At 38.3% G+C, this 20,456-nt stretch overlaps 1 protein-coding gene across 3 annotated transcripts in view; it reads right to left on the bottom strand.

The window, feature by feature from the left end:
* Window positions 1-20,456, bottom strand: part of PLCB4 (phospholipase C beta 4) — a 405,706-nt gene that overhangs the window by 172,758 nt on the left and 212,492 nt on the right. For all 3 annotated transcript variants that reach the window (XM_090286058.1, XM_090286056.1, XM_090286057.1), the window contains exon 3: window positions 5,975-6,073. In XM_090286058.1, coding sequence (XP_090142184.1) covers window positions 5,975-6,058 — 84 coding nt within the window. In that variant the 5' untranslated portion in view covers window positions 6,059-6,073. The remainder of the gene's footprint in view (window positions 1-5,974; window positions 6,074-20,456) is intronic.

Below are 20,456 nucleotides of genomic sequence, written 5' to 3' on the forward strand. Positions count from 1 at the left end.
TGTTTGGTTCATTATTTACTATTGTTTAGGGCCCAGATTCCTTGAAGTCAGGTCAATAAACTGCAGCAGTTTTCTGTCCTATAGAGATGCATGGGATTTGAGTCTGGCAGACAAGAACCACAGAGGTCGCAGTTTTTTGCCCCTAGAGCAGTAACCAGTTCTGTACCTAACAATACTGTTTCAGCTCTCTTTTCCTCATGGTATTAAAACTCTCTTCCTCCAACGCACTTAGAACTAACTTTATCATCATGCCGGTGTCCTCACTGAGGAGTTAAATACATCTTTAAGTGAAAATACTTTCTCTGAGGGATGTGTTTTCAGTCTTTTTGAAAATTATATTTGAAAAAGTCCTCACTTCCCCAGTGAGCAGCCGGGAGTGTGTGGCAGCCTGGGCCTTTCGGGGTTTCACCACGTGGCCACCCTTCGATTTGGGAACCGCCTGGGAAATTCGGCCTGTCCATTCTGCCTGACTTAAGGTCAGTACTGATGCTGCACTTTGATGTTCGTCTGGGCTTGACAGTGGCCATATTGTTTCCGTTCTCCTAGCGGAGGTTGTATGCACCAACTGTTTCCATTTACGTGCATGTAGGGGATGGGGTGGGGTTGGCAGATGGAAGTGGGTGAAGACCAAGTATTTACCAGAAAAAGGCACTCCATCCGAGCAGCTTGCCTCAGATGCATTCAAGGCCCCTGGGTGGGGAAAGGGGGTTGCCCAAGCTGGGATCTGTGATGTGTGGAGGGTGGGGCCAGCGGTGGCCGAGGTGAGTCATCTACAAAACATTCAAACCTCTGGCCCAGCTGCCACTAAGAAATGATCGATGAAATTATAGGTTCCAACTAAATGAACTGACAACCGTTTCTTTCTGTTGGGAAAGAAGAACAGCATTTAAAAATCGGCTGTACAGTAGTTTGAGCTGATTGTCTAGAACTGTGTTGTCCAATAAGATAGCCACCGGCCACGTGTATCTATGTGAGTTTTAAGTAAAATTAAACAAAATTGAGAACTTGGTGCCTCAGTCACACTGGCCACACTGCAAGTGCTAAGGAACAGCCACATGTCATGGCAGCACAGGTACGGACCAGCACTGCCACGTTGGCATGGTGACCGCTTTTCTTTAGGACAGTAGCATTCTTCTTAAAGTTCTTTTTAAGTGTGTTTGTTTTTAGTACATACTTGGCCCTTCAAGGTTATGCAAAAGGGAAGGAGGCTCAGGAGCCTGGATGGGAGAATTTGAGGTGAAAAGGAAGCCAAACTGCTCAGGATGACAAGGGACTAGAATTTTCCATTTTTCTCCTTTGGCTTGAAAGGGAGATTTTTTTTTTTTTTTTTTTGTAATATTTGAGAAGAGGCATATGGAAAAGAGGAAAAGGGTAAATTGGAAAAGGACTCTGGGGAAGAGATTTAAAAAGAAAAGAAACAGGAACATGCATCTTGATGGGAGAGCAGGGCAAAAGAGGACAGACAATGAGACACCCTTTGGCAGGGCTGACTAATGAAATTATATTATCTTGGATATTTAGTCTGAATGTGTCCTGGTGTGTGCTGCAGTTCTCTGCTGCCACCCAATCTTTAGTAAAAGTCTCTTTCACACAATGTCCTTGTTCCTGGAACTTGGTGACATAATGGGTTTAGGAAGAGAAACAAACTAGAACTGGGAGCAGAGAGGTAAGAAGGCACCGAGGATATGACTAATCATCAAGAGAGTCTAAGCACCTAAGAATTCTCGGAAAGGCAGGGAGGGCCCTGAGTTGTGTGTGTGTGTGTGTGTGTGTGTGTGTGTGTGTGTGTGTGTGTGTGTGTGTGTGTGTGTATGTCGGGCAGGGGTGGGGGGGTTGGCAGCAGGCGGGATGTGCTCTTCAGCCTTTTTGACATGGATATGAAAGGAAAGTCAGGAGACCAGTGAAGTCAGAGACATGTGTTTTAAAAGCACTGCTGTTTCTGTCTTCTGCAATAAAAAATCTCTATTTAAAAATTTCCTAACAAGCATTGCTTAGAAACAAAATATATTTTGCATTCAAGTAACTTCTTCTTTTTTTAAAAAATATTTTACTTATTTATTTTTAGAGAATGGGGAAGGGAGTGGGAAAGGGAGGGAGAGAAATATCAATGTGTGGTTACCTCTCACATGCCCCCAACTGGGGACCTGGCCAGCAACGCCGGCATGTGCCCTGACTGGGAATCGAACCAGGGACCCTTTGGTTTGTAGGCTGGCACTCAATCCACTTAGTTACACCAGCAGGGCTCAAGTAACTTCTAAGTTACATAAAGTCAGATTAAAAAAAACAAACAGATTTAGAAGCGGCATGGGTATACTATCAGAGGCTACAATGCAGGCTGTTACGCAGTTTCTGAAATTTTGAGCGGCCTCAGAGAACTCCCTCAGCTGTGCAGGCATAATAAAATAATAAAATAATGCTTAAATACAGCTGCACTGATTATATTTATTAACAAGGTAATATATAATTTTAAAACTGTGGCTAGTAAACAGAGAAGGAAAACTCTGACTCCAAAAAACCTCCGCTGCCTTGCGGCATACCTCTTCAGGGGAAGGGCTAAGGGAGTAAACCCTGACAGAAAATCCGGAGCCGGAGTCCCTAAGGCGGTTTGACGTTGTAGTCAACACCGGCAACTCCTGCGGCGCACCTGAAGCCAAGCTGTATTGACTCCGTCTTTCCCTTGGATCCTTCAGCTGCGAAGAGAGGGGGGGTCTGCTGCATGGGCAACAGCAGACCCTCCATATCACCCTGCCCAGGCTCTGTAGCTTCATCGCAAGATGTCGATTCAACACGGGAGGAGACAGATACCGTGTCACTCCCGAGTCGGACTGCACAGCCATTCTCGGCGGTGCAGATAGACTCTTAAGAAGCTACACCATCGTCTCTCGAGACGGACGGCTGCCAACGACGGCTAGTAAACACTACTTTTTTTCTGACTTCATGAGTGCTCCTCAACTTCTTTGCCGTCTTTGAACCAATCAGTGAAACATAATATAATGTTTGCCTGTTCCTCAGGCCATCATACTTGTCATACGGTGCTGAAGGCATTTATTATGTCCCTTCACATGTGGTCCCTTTGCCGTCACACTTTTGGGAGGCTTGGGCTGTGTTTTCTCTAATTCTTGTTCCTCCCACTTGCTGTCAGCTGTCATTTCTCACTGCTTTTTATGTACAAATTGTAGAAACAAACCTTTTCTGCTTATATTTTGTTGCCTTGAATATTTTAATGGCCATGGCTCCAACAAATTGAATCTTATAGGACTGGGAAATAATAAGAAAAACTGGATACGGTCCACTTGAAATACTGTTTGGTTTTCTGGTTTGATACATTGTTATAAAGAGACTTATTTACTTCATGAGGTTCATTTATTTTATTTTTGCTTAAACTAGCACTTAACAAAGTTGAAAGCTTAGGAAGATGCATTTAATACTAGGTCACGATTTCATTTCTCCTAGTTTTACCTCATTTTCAGAAAATCTGGAAAAAAACCAATGCCTTTAGAGGTGCAAGTAATCAGTATTTTCTAAATGTGAGTGAGTTTTGATAATTAAGAGCCAAAGAAAATCATGAGAAATAAAAAATGATTTCATGATGATGAACTTCCAGTTCATTAAATCATATTTTACTCTAACAGGGAAGCACTTTTTTCTCTAATATGCTTCTGCTAATACCATAGTAGTAGAGATACTCAAGCAGTGATTGCATTAAGTCACTTCAAAATATCTTCTCTGAGTAATTGGAAGCCATGTGGCATTTTTAAATTATCCTATAGTTTTCCAGAGGTTGAGAAACTGCCTTGAAAACTGCAAATCTTTTGGGATACTAGCAGATTCAGGGAACAATGTCTCACACCAACTCCTAATGAAGGGCAATGGCCATCATCTTGCTGACCCTGGTACCCAATTTCGACCTTGATTACCTGGGAGAAAGATTTAGAAATGCATCTAAGCTAGTCCTTGGCCCTCTTTGCCAAGTTGTGTAAAGTGGATAAAAGCAGCCAACTGCAATAAACTTATTTGTATTAGGCTTGAACTATATCAGATTGTTGATATTGATGATTTTTAACTTAAAAGAAATAAAACTATTATATAGTTTACCCTAATATTTTGAATCGGTTGAAGTATAGATCCTCACATCGATTTCAAGAATTATCAAGTCCTCTCACCATTACAATTATCAAGAAAATGAACAAGTAAAAAAACAATAAAACCAGACTGAGTTGGAATCCATTGTGTCTAAAATCCCTTTTGATACTAGACATCTACAGTGAGTTTAGCAGTTGCAGGCATTCTGCTAATCCCCAGAGAGAGAGAGAGAGAGAGAAGTAAGATATGTTCCTTGACCTAAAGAAAATCAGGATCTAGGGAGAGAGACAGAAATAGTAAATAACATGAATGTAGTGTAATGGGTGCAAGAGTAGGTTAGTAGTAGCACAGAGGAGTTATCAGTTCTTATTGAATGTGTCAAAGAAGATATCAGAGGTGGAGAACTCTCACCTGGGTTCTAAAGGATGAGTAGGAGTTCACCAGTCTAACAAAGAAAAACAAGTTTATTTCAGAAAGAGAGGGCAGCATACACAAAGCATGTAATAGAATAGTTTATTGGAAGAACTGTAAGTGGGTTTTTAAGGCTAGAAGAGAGATTATGTGTAGTTGTAGAAAAAGGATTAAACCAAATTATGGAAAGCATTGTATTTCATTCTGACATGTTTCCTTTATTCTGCATTAGAGAGCCATGAAAGCATTTTAAATAGAGGAAGAAGAGGTTCTGATATATATTTTCAAAAGGTTACTCTATGATTGCAACTATGAAAGAGGAAAGAAAAAGAAAAACATATGGAAACAAAGACTAAAGGAAAAGTTCCAAAGAATTAAAAGTGGTTACATCCAAGTGGTGGAATTTCTTTTTTCTTCTGAAAGCAGAATGCAATTAGCTGTTGCTTTCTGCAAAGCAGTAAGGTTTCAGTCATATAAATAGCTATCACTTCAACACTTTAATTCAATACAAAAAATAGCAACCACATTGCGGCCCATCCTTTGCCTTCCTCAATTTTGTTTACTCACAAAGCAACTATGGAATAAATGAAGAGCGTATTATGATACACATTTTGGGAAAACCAAGTCAGCAAGTACTGAGCCACATCAGCACACAGATGTCCTGCAAAGGGCTGACAATCCGAACCTCTGGAGGGCCACCACATACATTCAAGTGATTTTGAAAGGAACCAACTCTCACTCTAAATGAAGTCTTAACAAGTTTTACATTTCACTTTATCTTAGCATCAACACCGTTTCACCACACACACTTCTCCAATTCACCTCAAATTCAAGTACAATCTAAGAAAACAGGTATTTACAACACTTAATGGGACTTCAACATACCTACTTCAACCTCCCATTGATTGGGGGTCTGAAACCCCTGCTCGATAAAAAGCCTGGGCCACTTGTCTCCTTGCAAGAACGATAAATGACAGAGGCAGAGGCATGCAAAGCTGAGGTCAAGCTGTTCTGTATCAGTGAAACCAGCAAAACAAATGACTAGTGTAAAGTCCAATCACTATTACATTTATAACAAATAGGAAGTTTTATGTAGAAAGCCTGCCAAAAGCACTTCATTAAGCAAAAACTGTTACTACATGAAACTCATCTGTAAAATGAAGATTATAATAGCAGCAACTTTATAAGGTTATTGTGAGGAAATAAAGAATGCATATAAAATGCTTTAGAAGGTTGTCTGGCACACAGTGAGCTCTCAATAATTTATAGTATAATTATCATTACATCTGGCACATGGTAAGTGCTCAATAAATACAGTATTATCACCATTATATCTCATTACCTTGCCTCTTTCCAACTATTCCAACTTATAAATCTTAAAGATGTTCTTACTTGTCAAAGACTATTTACTCAATACTGTAATTAAAATGAAATAATTATCAGAATGTTTTGAAAGAAAAGATTAATAACACCTTTTTACCTCTTCGTATCTGTCAAAAATTGCTCCTTCTTGCAAAAAAGAAGGAACTTCCTTCTGCCAGTTAAATTCATAAGGTTTGGCCATGATTATATTCAAGACCTAAAAAATGAAAAACAAAAATCTCATTAGTACACAAATTTAAAAACAAGTGAAGATCAAAGGTTAATCACTTTGTGTTCACAAAGGCTTTTCTTCATACACATGAAATAAGTCCATAAATGGTCTTTTTTTTTTCTTTCTTTTTCCCTTCATCTGACCCCAACATCCTGTCTCCTTGTCTCTAAACCAGGAGAAGTAATATAATTAAGAAATACCAGAAGCAATCATTTGTGAAATTTCCCCTCCCTCTTCAAAATCATATAAAATAAGATACACATGATCAGATGGCATCAGATAAAAGACAAACCACACACCGAAATCTGTACACAGGAGAGGGCTGATGCAAAGCCTGCACTACGAGCCTGAAGGTTCTCCCATGGGCAGGAGGAGTCCACAGGGGGATGGACTGCAGAATCAGGTGGGAGTAGCTGGAACTGTTCATCACCCTTTCCCTTTAGCCTTTTTCAACTCCTCCTCACATGGGCCACTCAGGGAACAACAGAATGTCTGCTTTCTAGCAAAGACTTAGTTAGATTATGACTTTGAAACACAGGCTGGGCATTGTTCAAGGTGGCTGCCTGCACCTAGGAAAAGCTGGGTGTTTCTTTTATCCATCTGCTTTAGCATCATGCACTGTGGTGCACATTCAAGAGCTACAAGCAGGTCATTTTAAAGGAAAAGGTGAGCACCCACCAAAACTCACCAAATACTTGGCAACGTCAAAAACAAAAGATACACACCAAACACAGTAAGTAGAAGAACTTGTACCCTAGGAAATGGAGTTAACGGCACAAATAGCTTTGTCTAGAGTATAGGTGATATTCTCAGAGGCAGGAGACAGTGCATTCTATTCCTGATACATAATGAACTCTATAGAAATTCTAGAAATTAAACAAAGATTGTTGAAATCAAACTTTTAAGAGTCATAAAGAACATAACATTCACAGTCGAAAGTGGGGTGTGATTACAAAAGGAAAAGGTAAAAACTGGAAGAGAATGCTATGCATAACTTTAATCAGATATTTGAAAACCTAAACAACGTGGAAGATTTTCCAGGTTTGCTTCAAAAATGCAAAATACTTAAATAGACCAAAGATCTAGGAAGCAACTGAAAAAATAGCAAAAGATTAGACCCATATGGTTTTACAGGTGAGTTTTACCAAGTCTTTGAGGAAAAGGTAAGTCCTATGAACCTACATTTTTTAAGGACACACAAAAAAATTGAAGCTACTATCCAACTCATTTCACAAGTCCCATGATCACATCCTGATAACACCGCAAGGGGATTAATAAGCAACCAACCAGCCCTAAAGATGATTATCCCTTCCCGAGAAAAAAATTTTAGCTAACGTACAAGAAAATTTATTCCAGAAAGTTATTAAAAGAGTAACTCGAAGTGCTTTAACACTGAAAACAAATCAATGTGATTTACAACTTAATGAGATTTAAAGAGAAAACTCTAGTATATGCAGATCCTGGCAGAGGTTACAAGATAAGGTACACCTGAATGTGAAAGGTCTCTGACACAAGCCATTAGTGAAAACAGAAAGCTATGAACAGTGTAATACCATTTATATAAACACACACACATGCATACGAGAAACTTACATATTTTTCTATGTATCTAAGTAAATTATTTAAAACTTTGGAAAGAACCTTCCAAATTTATGACCCTGCTTAAACTTCTGGGGAGAGAATAAGGATTGGGGCTGAATATCAAGGTATCTTTAGTGTTATCTCTGTGCTGAATATTTTTATTATGGGAATATATTCTTGCATTATGTGTGCTTGTGTAAATATAAAAATGAAAATTAAAAAAAACATTGAAATTGTATCGATAGGTAGATTGATTATTCTTTAGTCTCCAATTTAAAGCTGATGAAGAATATGTTAGGTCATGTTTCAAGGTAGCTTTCTCACAATGGCCACCATTGCTGTTTGAGGAGGAACTTCTCCATTACTTGTTACTGACCAGGCTAAAAGCTGGTGAAAGCAGGCCAGCTAAGTTGGGAAGCAGCCCTCCATTAATCAGCACCAAGGCCTCCCATGTAAAGCTTGGAAAATGAGCCAAGATGCAGGGAGTGAGAGAAGGGGGAGGTGCTTTTCCTCGGTCCACCCATGTGTAGGTTGGTCCATGTTCTATTGTTTCCCACAATGACTGGAACTGGGTTTCTCTTCCTATCTTTCCATCTCTCTGTTCCTCTCAGTTTGTCCTTCTCTGTGTCTTTCCATTTCATTTCTCAGTGTCTGTCTGAGAAACACACACACACACACACACACACACACACACACACAGCTTCTTTGCCCAAGCTTCTATTGCAATGATGTGCATTCATGCCTCCTACACCATAAAACATATATACAGATAAAAACAGACCTGCAGACCCCCTTTGGCTGTCATGAATGTGTTTTTCAGAATAACCAACTACAGGGACCCAAGTGTGAATGTCAAAGACAGGTGAAAAAAAAACATATGTGGCCTCCCTGATTGACTGGACTGGAGAAGAGTGGGCAAAACACCTGTCTTCTGCAGACCTTCATGTGTCCTCACTCCTGCCAACTATGCCTTTTAATATTTCTCTTTGGTTTTATTTTAAAAAGACTATCAAGCAATAAGAGACTTCTGATATCAAAGAAGGTCATATTAAAAATGAAAATGAAGAGAAAGCTTGTATCAACTTGCATCATCTTTCATTGGTTTAACTCTAGTTTCCCCAGGATCTTTTCAGTGATATAACACACAACAAATGTCCTCAGTATATGATGATTCGCAGATTCCACTACTATCTTTACTACTAAAACATTCATCTCTACCTTGTGTACCAATTTCACCATAATGGTTTCGTTATGTGAAGGACTTTGGTGGGGGCACATGGAAAAAGGGGGGGTCATTTTGACCTTAATCTCTAAAGACACCTGCAGTGGAGGTATGAGCTCTATTTATTGCTTATTTTCTCAGAGCCTTTGGGAGTTCTAAACAAAGTAAGAGGCATTTTTGCAAAATGACATTGGAGTGTCCTGTATTTTTCCAGTTATAAACTAGAAGCTGTTCCTTGCAGTGTCTCTGAAATATTCCCAGGGCCTGTTAGGAGCAGCAGTTGGGTTAATTTACTTTTTAAAAAATATTTTATTTATTTATTTTTAGAGAGATGGGAAGAGAGAGAGAAAGAGAAGGACAGAAACATCAATGTGTGGTTGCCTCTCGCGCGCCCCCAACTGGGGACCTGGCCTACAACCCGGGCATGTGCCCTGACTGGGAATCAAACCAGGACCCTTTTGGTTCACAGGCTGGTGCTCAATCCACTGAGCCACACCAGCCAGGGCAGGGTTATTTTATATTGATGGTACAACTATGACCTACAGACTAGAAAAGGCTGACCTAGCCAATTGTTTTTAACAGCAGTTTTACCCATGTAATTGATTTTAAAATAGGAACAAATGAAGGTACATGTTGTAGTCCAACTGACTCCAGAGAGAGTTACAGGGACAGGTACTTCTTTTAAAAGGCATGGAAGGGGGGTCTGGTCACTCTAATTATGTACATTCTTTTTGTAATTATCTCAAAGCCCCACCCCCAGCTAACTAATTAAAAAAAAAACTGCTTTTACTGGGCCAGGCCCAAAGTTCCTCTTCTCAAACTATCTGTCTTACCTTCTAAGGCCTTGCTTACAACACGCTTCAAGGTCCAACTGCCTTCTCCACCTGCTAGAAAAATACCACTCACCATCCAGAGCCCACAAGAAAGGGCTCTCCTTCTTCAGGAACACAGAAAGTAGAGGAGAATTTACACAAAGAAGGGATATGTGAATATAACTTGGCACCTTTTCCAGAGTAAACACCTTAAGCACCTACTGGAAGGAGGCCAGTGAGCTTTTCAATAGTCTTATTGTTTTTAAATTCTTATGCAACTGGAATGGATTAGCTATTGCACTGGCTGCAGAAGGGAAAGTCCCTGGGCTCTGGTGGTTGGTAGGGAGGGAAAAAAAGAAGTGGGGAGTCCTAAAAGGCCCTCTTTCACAGCATTGGCAAAATGCTCCTTCTAAAGAAGTTGACAAGAAACTGAAGGAGTTAGTAGGAGGACAAAAAGGGAACTCAGGTAGGTTGTTGATGACCAAATATTTAAGCAGGACATGCACATTATCCATAAAGGAGGCCTTCCATCTATTCATCCATTCATCCAGCCAGTTGGCACAAACCAAGGAAAAGCAGTTCTATTTGTTGGCCTACTCTGCCATGCACATGTTTAAATATGCTAGGCAGTGTTTAAGATTTACCTGACCACCTATCTCAGACATGCCAATTCAATTACTGAGTCAGCTCTGCCTCCTTAGGCCAACTGGGTCAAACTTTGGTAAAGAATTTTTTCTTTCTGGATATATGCCTCATGTCCTGATAGATAACTGATGGAGGGAAGTTCATGAACTCAGGTGTATTTACGGTTCTGAGTAGGGTAGGATGAACAATAGCCCCCCAAAGATACCCATATCCAGATCTCTAAAATCTCTGAGTGTTACTTCACATAGCAAAACAGAAATTTGGATGTGTTATTAAGTTAAGGGTCTTGAGACGGTGAGATTATCTTGCATCATCCTTGTGGGCCCTAAATGCAATTGCGAGTATCCTTTAAAAAGGGAGACAGAGGGAGATTTGACACAGAGGAGGAAGAGGCAATGTGACCACTGAGGCAGAGATTGGAGTAATGTGGCCACAAGCCAAAGAGTGTCGGCAGCTACCAGAAGCTATAAAAGGCAAAGAATGGATCCTCCCCTATAACCTGGAGGGAGCTTGGCCCTGCAGACACCTTGATTTCTCAGTTCTGCTCTCTAGAACTGTGAGCAAGTAAATTTCTGCTGTTTTCAGCCACTACTACGGGTAGTTGTTTTTTGTTGTGTTGTGTTTTCTTTTGTTTTTAAAGCAACCCAAGGAAACAAAATACATTGGGTGCCCTGAAGCTGGCTATCTTCCTAAAAGACCTAGCAAGTTGCCAAGTCAGTCTGAAAAGGAGTAGGCACAGCTCTGCCTTGAAGGGGTGGACATTCAACATACATTTGTTTAACTGAATCAAATAAAGACAGTAAAGAAAAGTACAGAATAGAATGTCACCTAGAAATGAATTCAGATAACTCCTGTCCTTCTATTCCAAAGCCTCTTTGAAAAGTAAAGATATTTCTACAATGTACCATTCCCTAGAATCTAGATGTCTTTTTAAAATTTTGCTCCCTCAGTAATGAATACAAACTTTAAATAAATCTTGCAGCTTCCCCCAAGCCAACCAAGGCATTCTCCATTTTTGTTTTTATTTGTGAAGAAACAAATTTGTTTGAAAAGCATTTGCTTCCACTTAATAACATAAAACATTCAAGTAATAAATTTATAAATGTTCTTAAATGTAACTTTATCTTTTACTTTTGTAAGTTCCATAAGGAATTAATCCCTTCCCCATCCAACCATACAAATCCCATTAAACCAAATAACCCAGAATGTCATGTGACCCAATGATGAGAACAACCAAGGTTGTTTTCCAGAATGCGCAGAGTTGAGATAAAATTTCCACTGATGAAAAAAGTCAGTTGACTCTACAAAGCAGATTCAAATGTCTTGCTGTTCAATCGTTAAATAAGATAACCTTATATTTATAAAAACAAATGAACAGCTACATAAGATCATCCAGAGCTTTAAAATAAATGGCTTTATTTCAAGTAAAAATCTAATTTGACACTGATCTATGGTGCCATTAATGACAATTTTCCCCATTTGCTAAAAATACCTCCATTTTCATGAAGCCATTAAGTAACCTTTTCAAAAAATGTATCAAAGGTATAAGATTAAGAAAGTGATAATTAAGGCAATGCTATTGAGGGCTGGGGGTAAGGGCTTTCTTGTTAAGTTTGGTAGCAAATTTGGAAGTTTCTAAAAATATTTACAACCTTTGTCAAGCAATTACAAATGCTCTGAAAATATTATTAAGCAAGTAAAAAACTGTCTGCAAGAATGAGCCAATTTTTTGTTATATACATATTTTTATACACACATTTAAAAAAATTATTTATTTATTTATTTATTTATTTATTTATTTATTTATTTATTTATTAGAGAGAGGGGAAGGGAGGGAGAAGGAGAGGGAGGAAGCCCTGACTGGTGTGGGTCAGTTGGTTAGGTGTTATTCTGCAGGGCAAAGGGCTGCAGGTTTGATTTCCAGTCAGGGCACATGCCTGGGTGGCAGGCTCGCTCAGGGTTGGGTTAGGGCAAGAGGCAACTGATCAGTGTTTCTCTTATATTGATGTTCCTTTCCTTTCTCCCTCCTTTCCCCTCTCTCTAAAAATAAATAAAATCTTTAAGGAGAGAGAGAGAGGGAGGGAGGGGAACATTGATGTGTGAGAGAACCATTGATCAGCAGCCTCTCGCACATGCCCCAAACAGGGATCTGGCCTACAACTCAGGCATGTCTTGATCAGAATTAAACTTGTCACCTTTCACTTTGCAGGACAACAATCATCCAACTGAGCCACACCGGTCATGGCACACGCAATTTTTTTAACAGGGGAAAAAGACTAGCAAAACATATACCAAAATATAAGCAGTACTTAGTTACATCTCGGTAACAGAATTTTAGGTGATTTTTATTTTCTTTAATACCTTCTGTATTTCAAAATATTTATAGTGATTTTAATTTTTTTGTCTGTTTGTTTGATGTAGTCACATTTGTTTATTCTTTCCTTTATTTCCCTTACCTTAGGAGATATATCAGCGAAAATGTCACTATGTGGGATATCTGAAATTTTCCTGCCTATTTTTTCCTCTAGGACTTTTATGGTGCCATGGCTTACATTTAAGTCTTTGATCCATCTTGAGTTTTTCTGGTGTATGGTGTAAGTTGGTGGTCTAGTTTCATTTTTTTGCATGTCCCTGTCCAGATCTCCCAACACCATTTGTTGAAGAGGCTCTTTTCACTCCATTTGATGTTCCTTCCTAATTTTAATTCTTATATTAAAGAAAAATGTTCTCTAAAGTAAAGAGAAAATGTTAAAAATCTTGTTTTATTTTTCTTGACATAAATCCATTTTTAAAAAATGTGCATGTTTTCCACCACAATTCCTGGCAAGAACAAACAGCAGGAAGAGACTGATAAAGCTGTAAAATGTTCACCTTTTCCTTTCATGATTTAAGATCTTGACTCTATACCAGGAGCCTTCACACACATGAGTTAGGACTGATTCTTAGGAAGGAGTTACTTAATAATACTGACTGAAACTTTGGTATGAGCTCTGACATCTCTCCTATACTTACATTTGGGATTAAAACAGATATTGGTAGTGCTGGAGTTAGTCTTCTATGAGTTCTAAATTACAAAAAGCCTATGTCCTTTGCCATGACAAATCTATTAAATTTATCTTAAATATATAACAAGCATATTTATTTATCAACAAAGCACCTCCTGACTTAAAATATTTCCTGGAGTTTTAAAAAAACACAAATGGTTAGGGATAAAATGAAACAGCAAACATCTGATCTTTGTCTCTCCATCTCAACAGTCATCATAATTAGGAGGCAAATGTAACTTTCTTAGAATTAAAAAAATTACAAAAGAGATGAGTAAAAATATTAAAATGAATTGTCTCTATAAATTTATTAGGTGGTACTTATGATCACTTGTAGGTTTCATGATATCAGAATTTTACAAAACGTGTAAAAGATGCTTAGTTATGTGGGATATTTAGGATCAGTTTGACTATAATGAATAACTGTTCACACAGAATTCAGTCTTAATGACCAGTTTTCAAAGAAATTTGAATCCAATGAAGTATATAGTTTTCCAAGAAAAGAACTGATTTGTTTTGAAAGATTATTTGGATGTTGGTTGTCTGTCTTCAGTATTTGTCTTGGAAATGACACCTAAGTGTATGCCAGCTCTCCAACATCCCCTGAACAAGTTAAATGGCCAAAATCGTATTAAAAGTAATTGTCTATGATTGGGGCTTTCTGACCTGATAATGCCTTGCTGTTCACTTATTCCTTGGTTGTTATGTTGCTCTGCAGGGAACAGGCAGAGGACTAAACGTAGGGAGCCGTACTGGGGGACCGAGGCGGAGAGCAACAGGCCTGCCTCCCTGCATAGGAGGCTTCTGAGGTGTCTTATTCTTAAATGTTTAGTAAGTCCCTGGCTTAATAGTATTTTGATCTTTCATAAATAGAAGGTACATTTGTATAATAATGACTTTTAGAGTAGTGAGTTAGACATGACTGCTGAAAAGAAATTTTCATTTGATAGAAAGTAAGATGAGTCACTGTTAGAATATGAAGATATACAGTGTGTGGGAAACCTGAAGAAGTATATAATTTAATTGAGTTTTTCTCTGACTTCATATAATAACAAATCTGTTTTAGTAAGCCTTTTTTTTCACATAGTATAAAAATTCTGCAAATAAAGGCATCTGATTTCTTTTATGCCTCTGAAATAAAGTACTTCAGGTCCTCAGTACCTACTCTCAATCTTGCTTGGAAAGCAAGTACCAGGACCCAGAATCTCAATTTCCTCAATTTTCCATTGCCTCCCTGAGAGAAATGTTAATTCTAGAGAAGTGGATAGTCTTTATTACTTACCTGAGGTTCAGTCCCAAATCCCTAGCAAGTCTCTTTCCCTGGTGAACTGGCCTAGGCTATAGTTAAAAATCAAAAGGCCCTTTTTCCTGTTTCTTTGTCCTTTTTTTTGCCTTTTTCCTTTTGATGAAGATTTGATTTGAGGCAGGTTTTTTTAAACTTTAGCTAACATCAGAATCACCATTTCTTTTGAGCCTTATGCTTAAGTGTTAAGCCTGAAGAAACCCGTTAAGGATTATAGGCGACTTGAAGAAAGCAAACAAAGGGTGACATAACCAAGAACTCAGTCAACACATCTAGTTAATTTACAACGTAGACATTGCAGTCACCTAACAAGAAATTTTAAGCACTTCCTTCTTTTGAACCAAACCTTTATGGTCCCTGATAACTATAAGCTATGAATGCTAATATTTCTCCTAAAAAAAACTCAGAAAGAAAAGATTGGGTAAATAAAGGTTCAACCAATGAATAGTCTTTCAGCAGCTGCCATTTACAAGAGACAATGAAAAAGATCGTGTTAAAGCAAGAGAATTCCAAAAGAAACATGCCCTTGACTACACTGAAAAGCAGCAGCATCTCAAAAGATGCTCAAAAAGCATCACTTCCACTCACATTCTTCTCTCTCGATTTCTCAGACTTGACTCATTGCCCCAAATAACACGGAGTATTGTGCATATTTCTCTTTCCTTCTCATTCCTGAACCTCTCTCCTAAATTTGGTCAGTTCTGGTTTTCCTGAGGGCGTCAGCAAGAGAAGCTGGGTAGATACTACTCCTGTATTTCCACTTGGGCATCCTGTACTTCCTTGTGTAGAACCCACCATGCTACACTGTAAACAGTTGCTTGTCTGTATCTTCGGTATAGGAGGAATTCTGGGAAGGCCAGCCTTTTTGGTTACCATAGGGTTCACCATACAGGAGCACTCAGTAAGCAATGAATGTCTTATTCTGTGGTGGAGTTCCCAACCAAGTGTAAAGACAACCAAGGCAGAGGACAATCAACTCTTCTCCAGTAACCCAAATGCACATGTACCACTTTTTTGTGTACCTGCCCTCCCCTCCAAGATTTTGAAATGCTGTTTGCTCCCAGTCTCCTGTTTCCAACTCAACCCCTGCTGCCCCTGGTGTCGGGATGGAATCCAGACTATAAAACAAGTTCCCACACTTCACTGTTCTGCAGCCTGATGGAGCCTGTGAGCAACTTCTTGGCTGTACATCCGGCCACCCTCTGCTATGTCCAGCCCTTAGCTCAAAACTCTGACCACTGGTTCTCCTTCAGATCTGCTGAGATTGGCACTTGGGTTCGGGGGTGGGGCCACACCCTGGACACGTCCTTACGGGGTGTGTGGTTTTCTTATCCAAAGAGATGGCCTCTTTAGAGGAGATTCTCTGGGCTGTTCATAAGGCCCTCCTCTTTTCTATGCCTGGTCTTTCATACCTTGCCCTTCCTTTGCCTTTGGATTGGCTCTCCCACAATTATAAGGCAAAATATCACCAACATGAATCATATGTACCAGGGAGAATGCTATCTTTAGAGGCCTGATTTTACCTTAATTATCTGAATATTTCAAAGGAAATATTTTTATATTATCTTTGTTTGAATAACCTATCTGGACATTGCCTCAAGCATGTGTATGGAATAAGACTGAGGATTGCAAGAGGTGACCCGACAAAAACAGAGAAACTGCTTTGGCCTAGAAGCAGGCACAAATTAAAGGACTTGAAGAATTCTTTATTTTAAAAACTACTTTCTTATTAAAATAAACATACACAGACAATTGGCTCTTAAATTTAATCAAGATTCCTGATATTTAAACAGTCTCTGAGCAATTTCATAAACAGATCTTTGCTATTATTATACAGGAGTCACAAGGTGAGGATAAAGTGTAAGACCATGGATACTGGAACTGAGTCCAGACCATAAAAGGAGAAAATAAAATATTTTTCCTTAGATTTTTGAGCTAAAAGATATCCAAAGTGAACAGCTTTTGTATGTTCATACACACGAGAGTATCACATGACCTGAAAATAACCTGTGGTCAATGAGACGTAGCTTAAATAAACCTCAAATCTCACATAAATTCAATGATTTCCTCACTTATATGTTCGAAATATTTCACCTCCATTCTTCAAAAGCTTAAAGGAAGGATAGAAATGGAACTAATAAAATAGAAATATTGAGAAAAAATACATGGAATTTAAAGTTTTAGAAGGTAGCTTTTATTTTTTATATTCATGCAAATTCTTTTTGTGTGTTTGTTTTTAAATATATTTTTATTGAATTTATTGGGGTTAGATTGGTTAATAAAATTATATAGGTTTCAAGTGTACCATTCTATAATGCATCATCTGTATACTGTATTGTGTGCATGCAAATTCTTTAAAAAAATCTTCATCCTTTTCATTTTTTTAATGCAAAAACAAACTACAATTAGTCTGAAAAGAAAGAAAAAAAGCAAAATCCTTTGCCTCAGTTTATTGATAAAGAATTGTTATCCAGCCAGGTATTTTTTTTTTTTTTTTGCTTTGTTTTGTTTTATTTTTTTAGGTGTGGCATCATATAATTAACCATTAGTTCTAATGAGGCAGAAAACTTCCTGTGTGCACTGGTAAGTGTGGGTGCACATAAAAACTAGGTGTACATATTAGAATACATGCTGCCTTTGGCTCTGGCAGATAGACCAGAGGAGACTGAACATTTCATCTGCTTCACCGCTATTCTCCTAGGAAATACCAGCACCAATGTTCATACTATTTGAAACAGGTCTTCTTCTAATGAAACATTAGAAAAGAGAATTAGAATGTTCCAAATTTTATGGTTCTGTAAGTAATTTGGCCACACCTTAAAAAATGGGTCTGACTTTAATTATATATAACATCTGTTCCACAATTAATATTAAATTAATAGGACCTATTCAGCCTGCTGGAATGGAAACAGCAGGGCAATCAGAGATGGATGACCTGGATTCCAGCCCTAGCTCTGTCCCAACTACTTATGTGACCTTCAGGAAGCCCCTTAAGCTCTTGGAGGCTTAGTTTCCTTGTCTAAAAATTGGAGGATGAAATGGTCATTTTTCTAATCCCTTCTAGCTCGGATCAGTTTGATTAAACATTATTTGGGCTCCAACTAAACAGAAATGTTATTTAAAAACCATATATATCCTTCCTGAAATATGTTTTACTTCCTAAAATGAAAGCCACATTCAGATGGTTCTGAGTAAGATTAAAAACAATGCAGTACTATTGTACACTGAAGAGCAAGTGACAGGGTAATGACTTGGTGACATTTCTAGGACAGCTCTTCAGTATCAAAGCAGACTTTCAAAATGCCAAATGCTTGCCCAATTCTGGTAAGGTCAACAACCTTCAAATAATTGCTCCTTTCATACAATGTGTGCTTTTACTGGATTATTTTTTCAATGTGTTTTCTTCTATTGCTCTTATAGACACTGAAAAACATCCCTCACTCTAACAAGGCCCAGAGGCAATGGGAAGGATATCAGGGGTCAGAGAAGTCGGATGTGAAATGATTCCCAAGAGTTCCAGTCGTATTTTATTTTAGCAAATGTCTCAACTTTTAATTCAAGCCAGATCAGCGGGGTGGGAAAAAAAGAGAGCAAAACAGAGCTTCTTGAACTAAATTCCCTGCCCCTTTGTTAGTCAAGCCTTTGGTTCCCTCACGTGTTGACACTAATAAGCAGAGTTATTTAACATTGCTTTGGTCCTTGCAGCTGCGATCAATTATTTTGTGTCTTAAGGGGTAAAGTTGGACCCATTCTGAAATGCTCAAAATTGCAGGCAAGTTTCAAAGACACCAGAGAGAAGACAACAGCCTGACCTAGAGACTAGCACGATGGCATTCTCATTAGGCAACAGAAGCTGGACTTCCTGCAGTAATGAAAATAAAAGTGGATCCTGTCGCCACTCAGCAGTAAATGCAGATATTGGGGGCTATTTACCGTTGACCCACCAAACTTCCTACAGCTCTCACAATAAAAGAAAGCACTCAACACCAATGCACTGGCTTACATTTACCAAGTACTTTCCCATACACTCTTTAAGTTTGAAATCATACCTCAGCTGCAAAATGGGAAAAGCAGATTCAGACTATGGTAGAATTGGAACTTAGACCTTTTGACTTTAAACTCTACACTGTCTGAATTTGCTTCTCATAATGAAAGTTCCCTAAGTTCAGTTAAACACCTTGAAGATATGGCCTCTAACCAAGATGAGGGAGAGTCACCTTTTCCTGAGATTGTACTTAAGCTGCTTTAATAAGAGGTAGTTAAACCAAAATTAAGGCTTTCCTCCATAAAGGAGATGCCGATATTACTACCACTATCCAATTTCCTGCTTCACACTCACTTGAGGACAGAGATCCTTGTTACCTCAGTTTCAAAATTGGGGAAGAGTTTATATTATCCAAAATAAAAATGGATTCACGGTTTATTTATAGTTTTAAAATGCTACCCTAAAAGAATTTTTAGGTTAAAAGATCATGGTGTCTTTAATTTTTAGCTTTTTAAAAAAATTATCTTAAATGTCATAGAGGAAACTTAATTTTATCAAAACATTGGGATGTAGCCACTTGGTCCATGACATTAGCTGGCCTACTAGAGTATTTTGGAATATTTGTGGTGGGTGTTTCAATGAAATTAATGTGGCTGCCTCTATTTATCTATGATGAAATTATAAGTGTGAGTAAGCCATTATATATTTAAAATTTTTTTATTCTGCCCTAACTGAAAGCAACCTACAAGGTAAAATGGGGGGAAAAACAGGATTCAATTATGATCATTTTATGAATGATAAGTTAAATTGGGTTTTGTGAACAAATCATCTCATAAAGTTTTAAAGAGAGAAAAGTTTAGAATTAAAATATATTTTGGCCAACTATGTCAACCTCTCCCACGGCCAATTTTCTTTAAATAATAAAAACAAGTTTTGCTTAATATCACTACTTTCTAACTATTGACTAACTGTAAATGTCTTAAAATATGGAATCTACACCAAATATTCTATCCAAAATGAATTTTTGAGTCACTGGACTTTTTAGTCTTCAAACTCAATGTCCTTTTACTTCTGATCTTTTATAACCTCTTTAGAATTTAACTCCTACCTTCACCTTATACTCTACTGATCCTCTTTCCACCAGCGTCTGCTTCTCCCCTGTTGTCCTCCATCCTTTCTGCTTTCAGCAGTCTTCCTAGTGTGGCAATCTTGTGGCATCACAGTTCTTCCCTCCTCTCCAGAACTACACTCCTCACCTCCACCGCTAACCTCTCCAGCACGTCAGATATCCAATGACATCCTGAGCTGAGCTCACTGATGCAAAAGGACTTCATGGGACAATGGGTCAAATTATCAAGATTCATGTAAAAGTGATCAACACAAAGATCTTCATGGAGGTTAAAAAACAACAACGAACTACAGGACCAACAAAACAAAACAAAACAAAACTTGTTTTTTTACATTAAAAACATCTGAACTTCTAGCAAACTCTAACCACAATGAGCTGATGGTGAAGAGGTAGCTGTTTAAACCTTAACCAACTTAACCAACTTAACCAACTTAAACAACTTAATGCAGTCGGGGGGAGAATATCTATCATGGAATTTCTCCATCTCAGGAAACTAGTTTAGGTTCTATCATTGCTTTAGGATATTTTGTACACCTCAGTGACACAATTTTAAGAAGCATATTTATAAAACAGAAAGCTGGTGAAGGAAGTAAAACCACTTAAGCAAGAGTTAATAAAAGAAGTTACCAGGGATTTCAGAGTTAGCT

Source organism: Furipterus horrens, unplaced genomic scaffold (assembly GCF_987537825.1).
Source record: "Furipterus horrens unplaced genomic scaffold, mFurHor1.1.pri manual_scaffold_8, whole genome shotgun sequence".
Lineage (NCBI taxonomy): Eukaryota > Metazoa > Chordata > Mammalia > Chiroptera > Furipteridae > Furipterus > Furipterus horrens.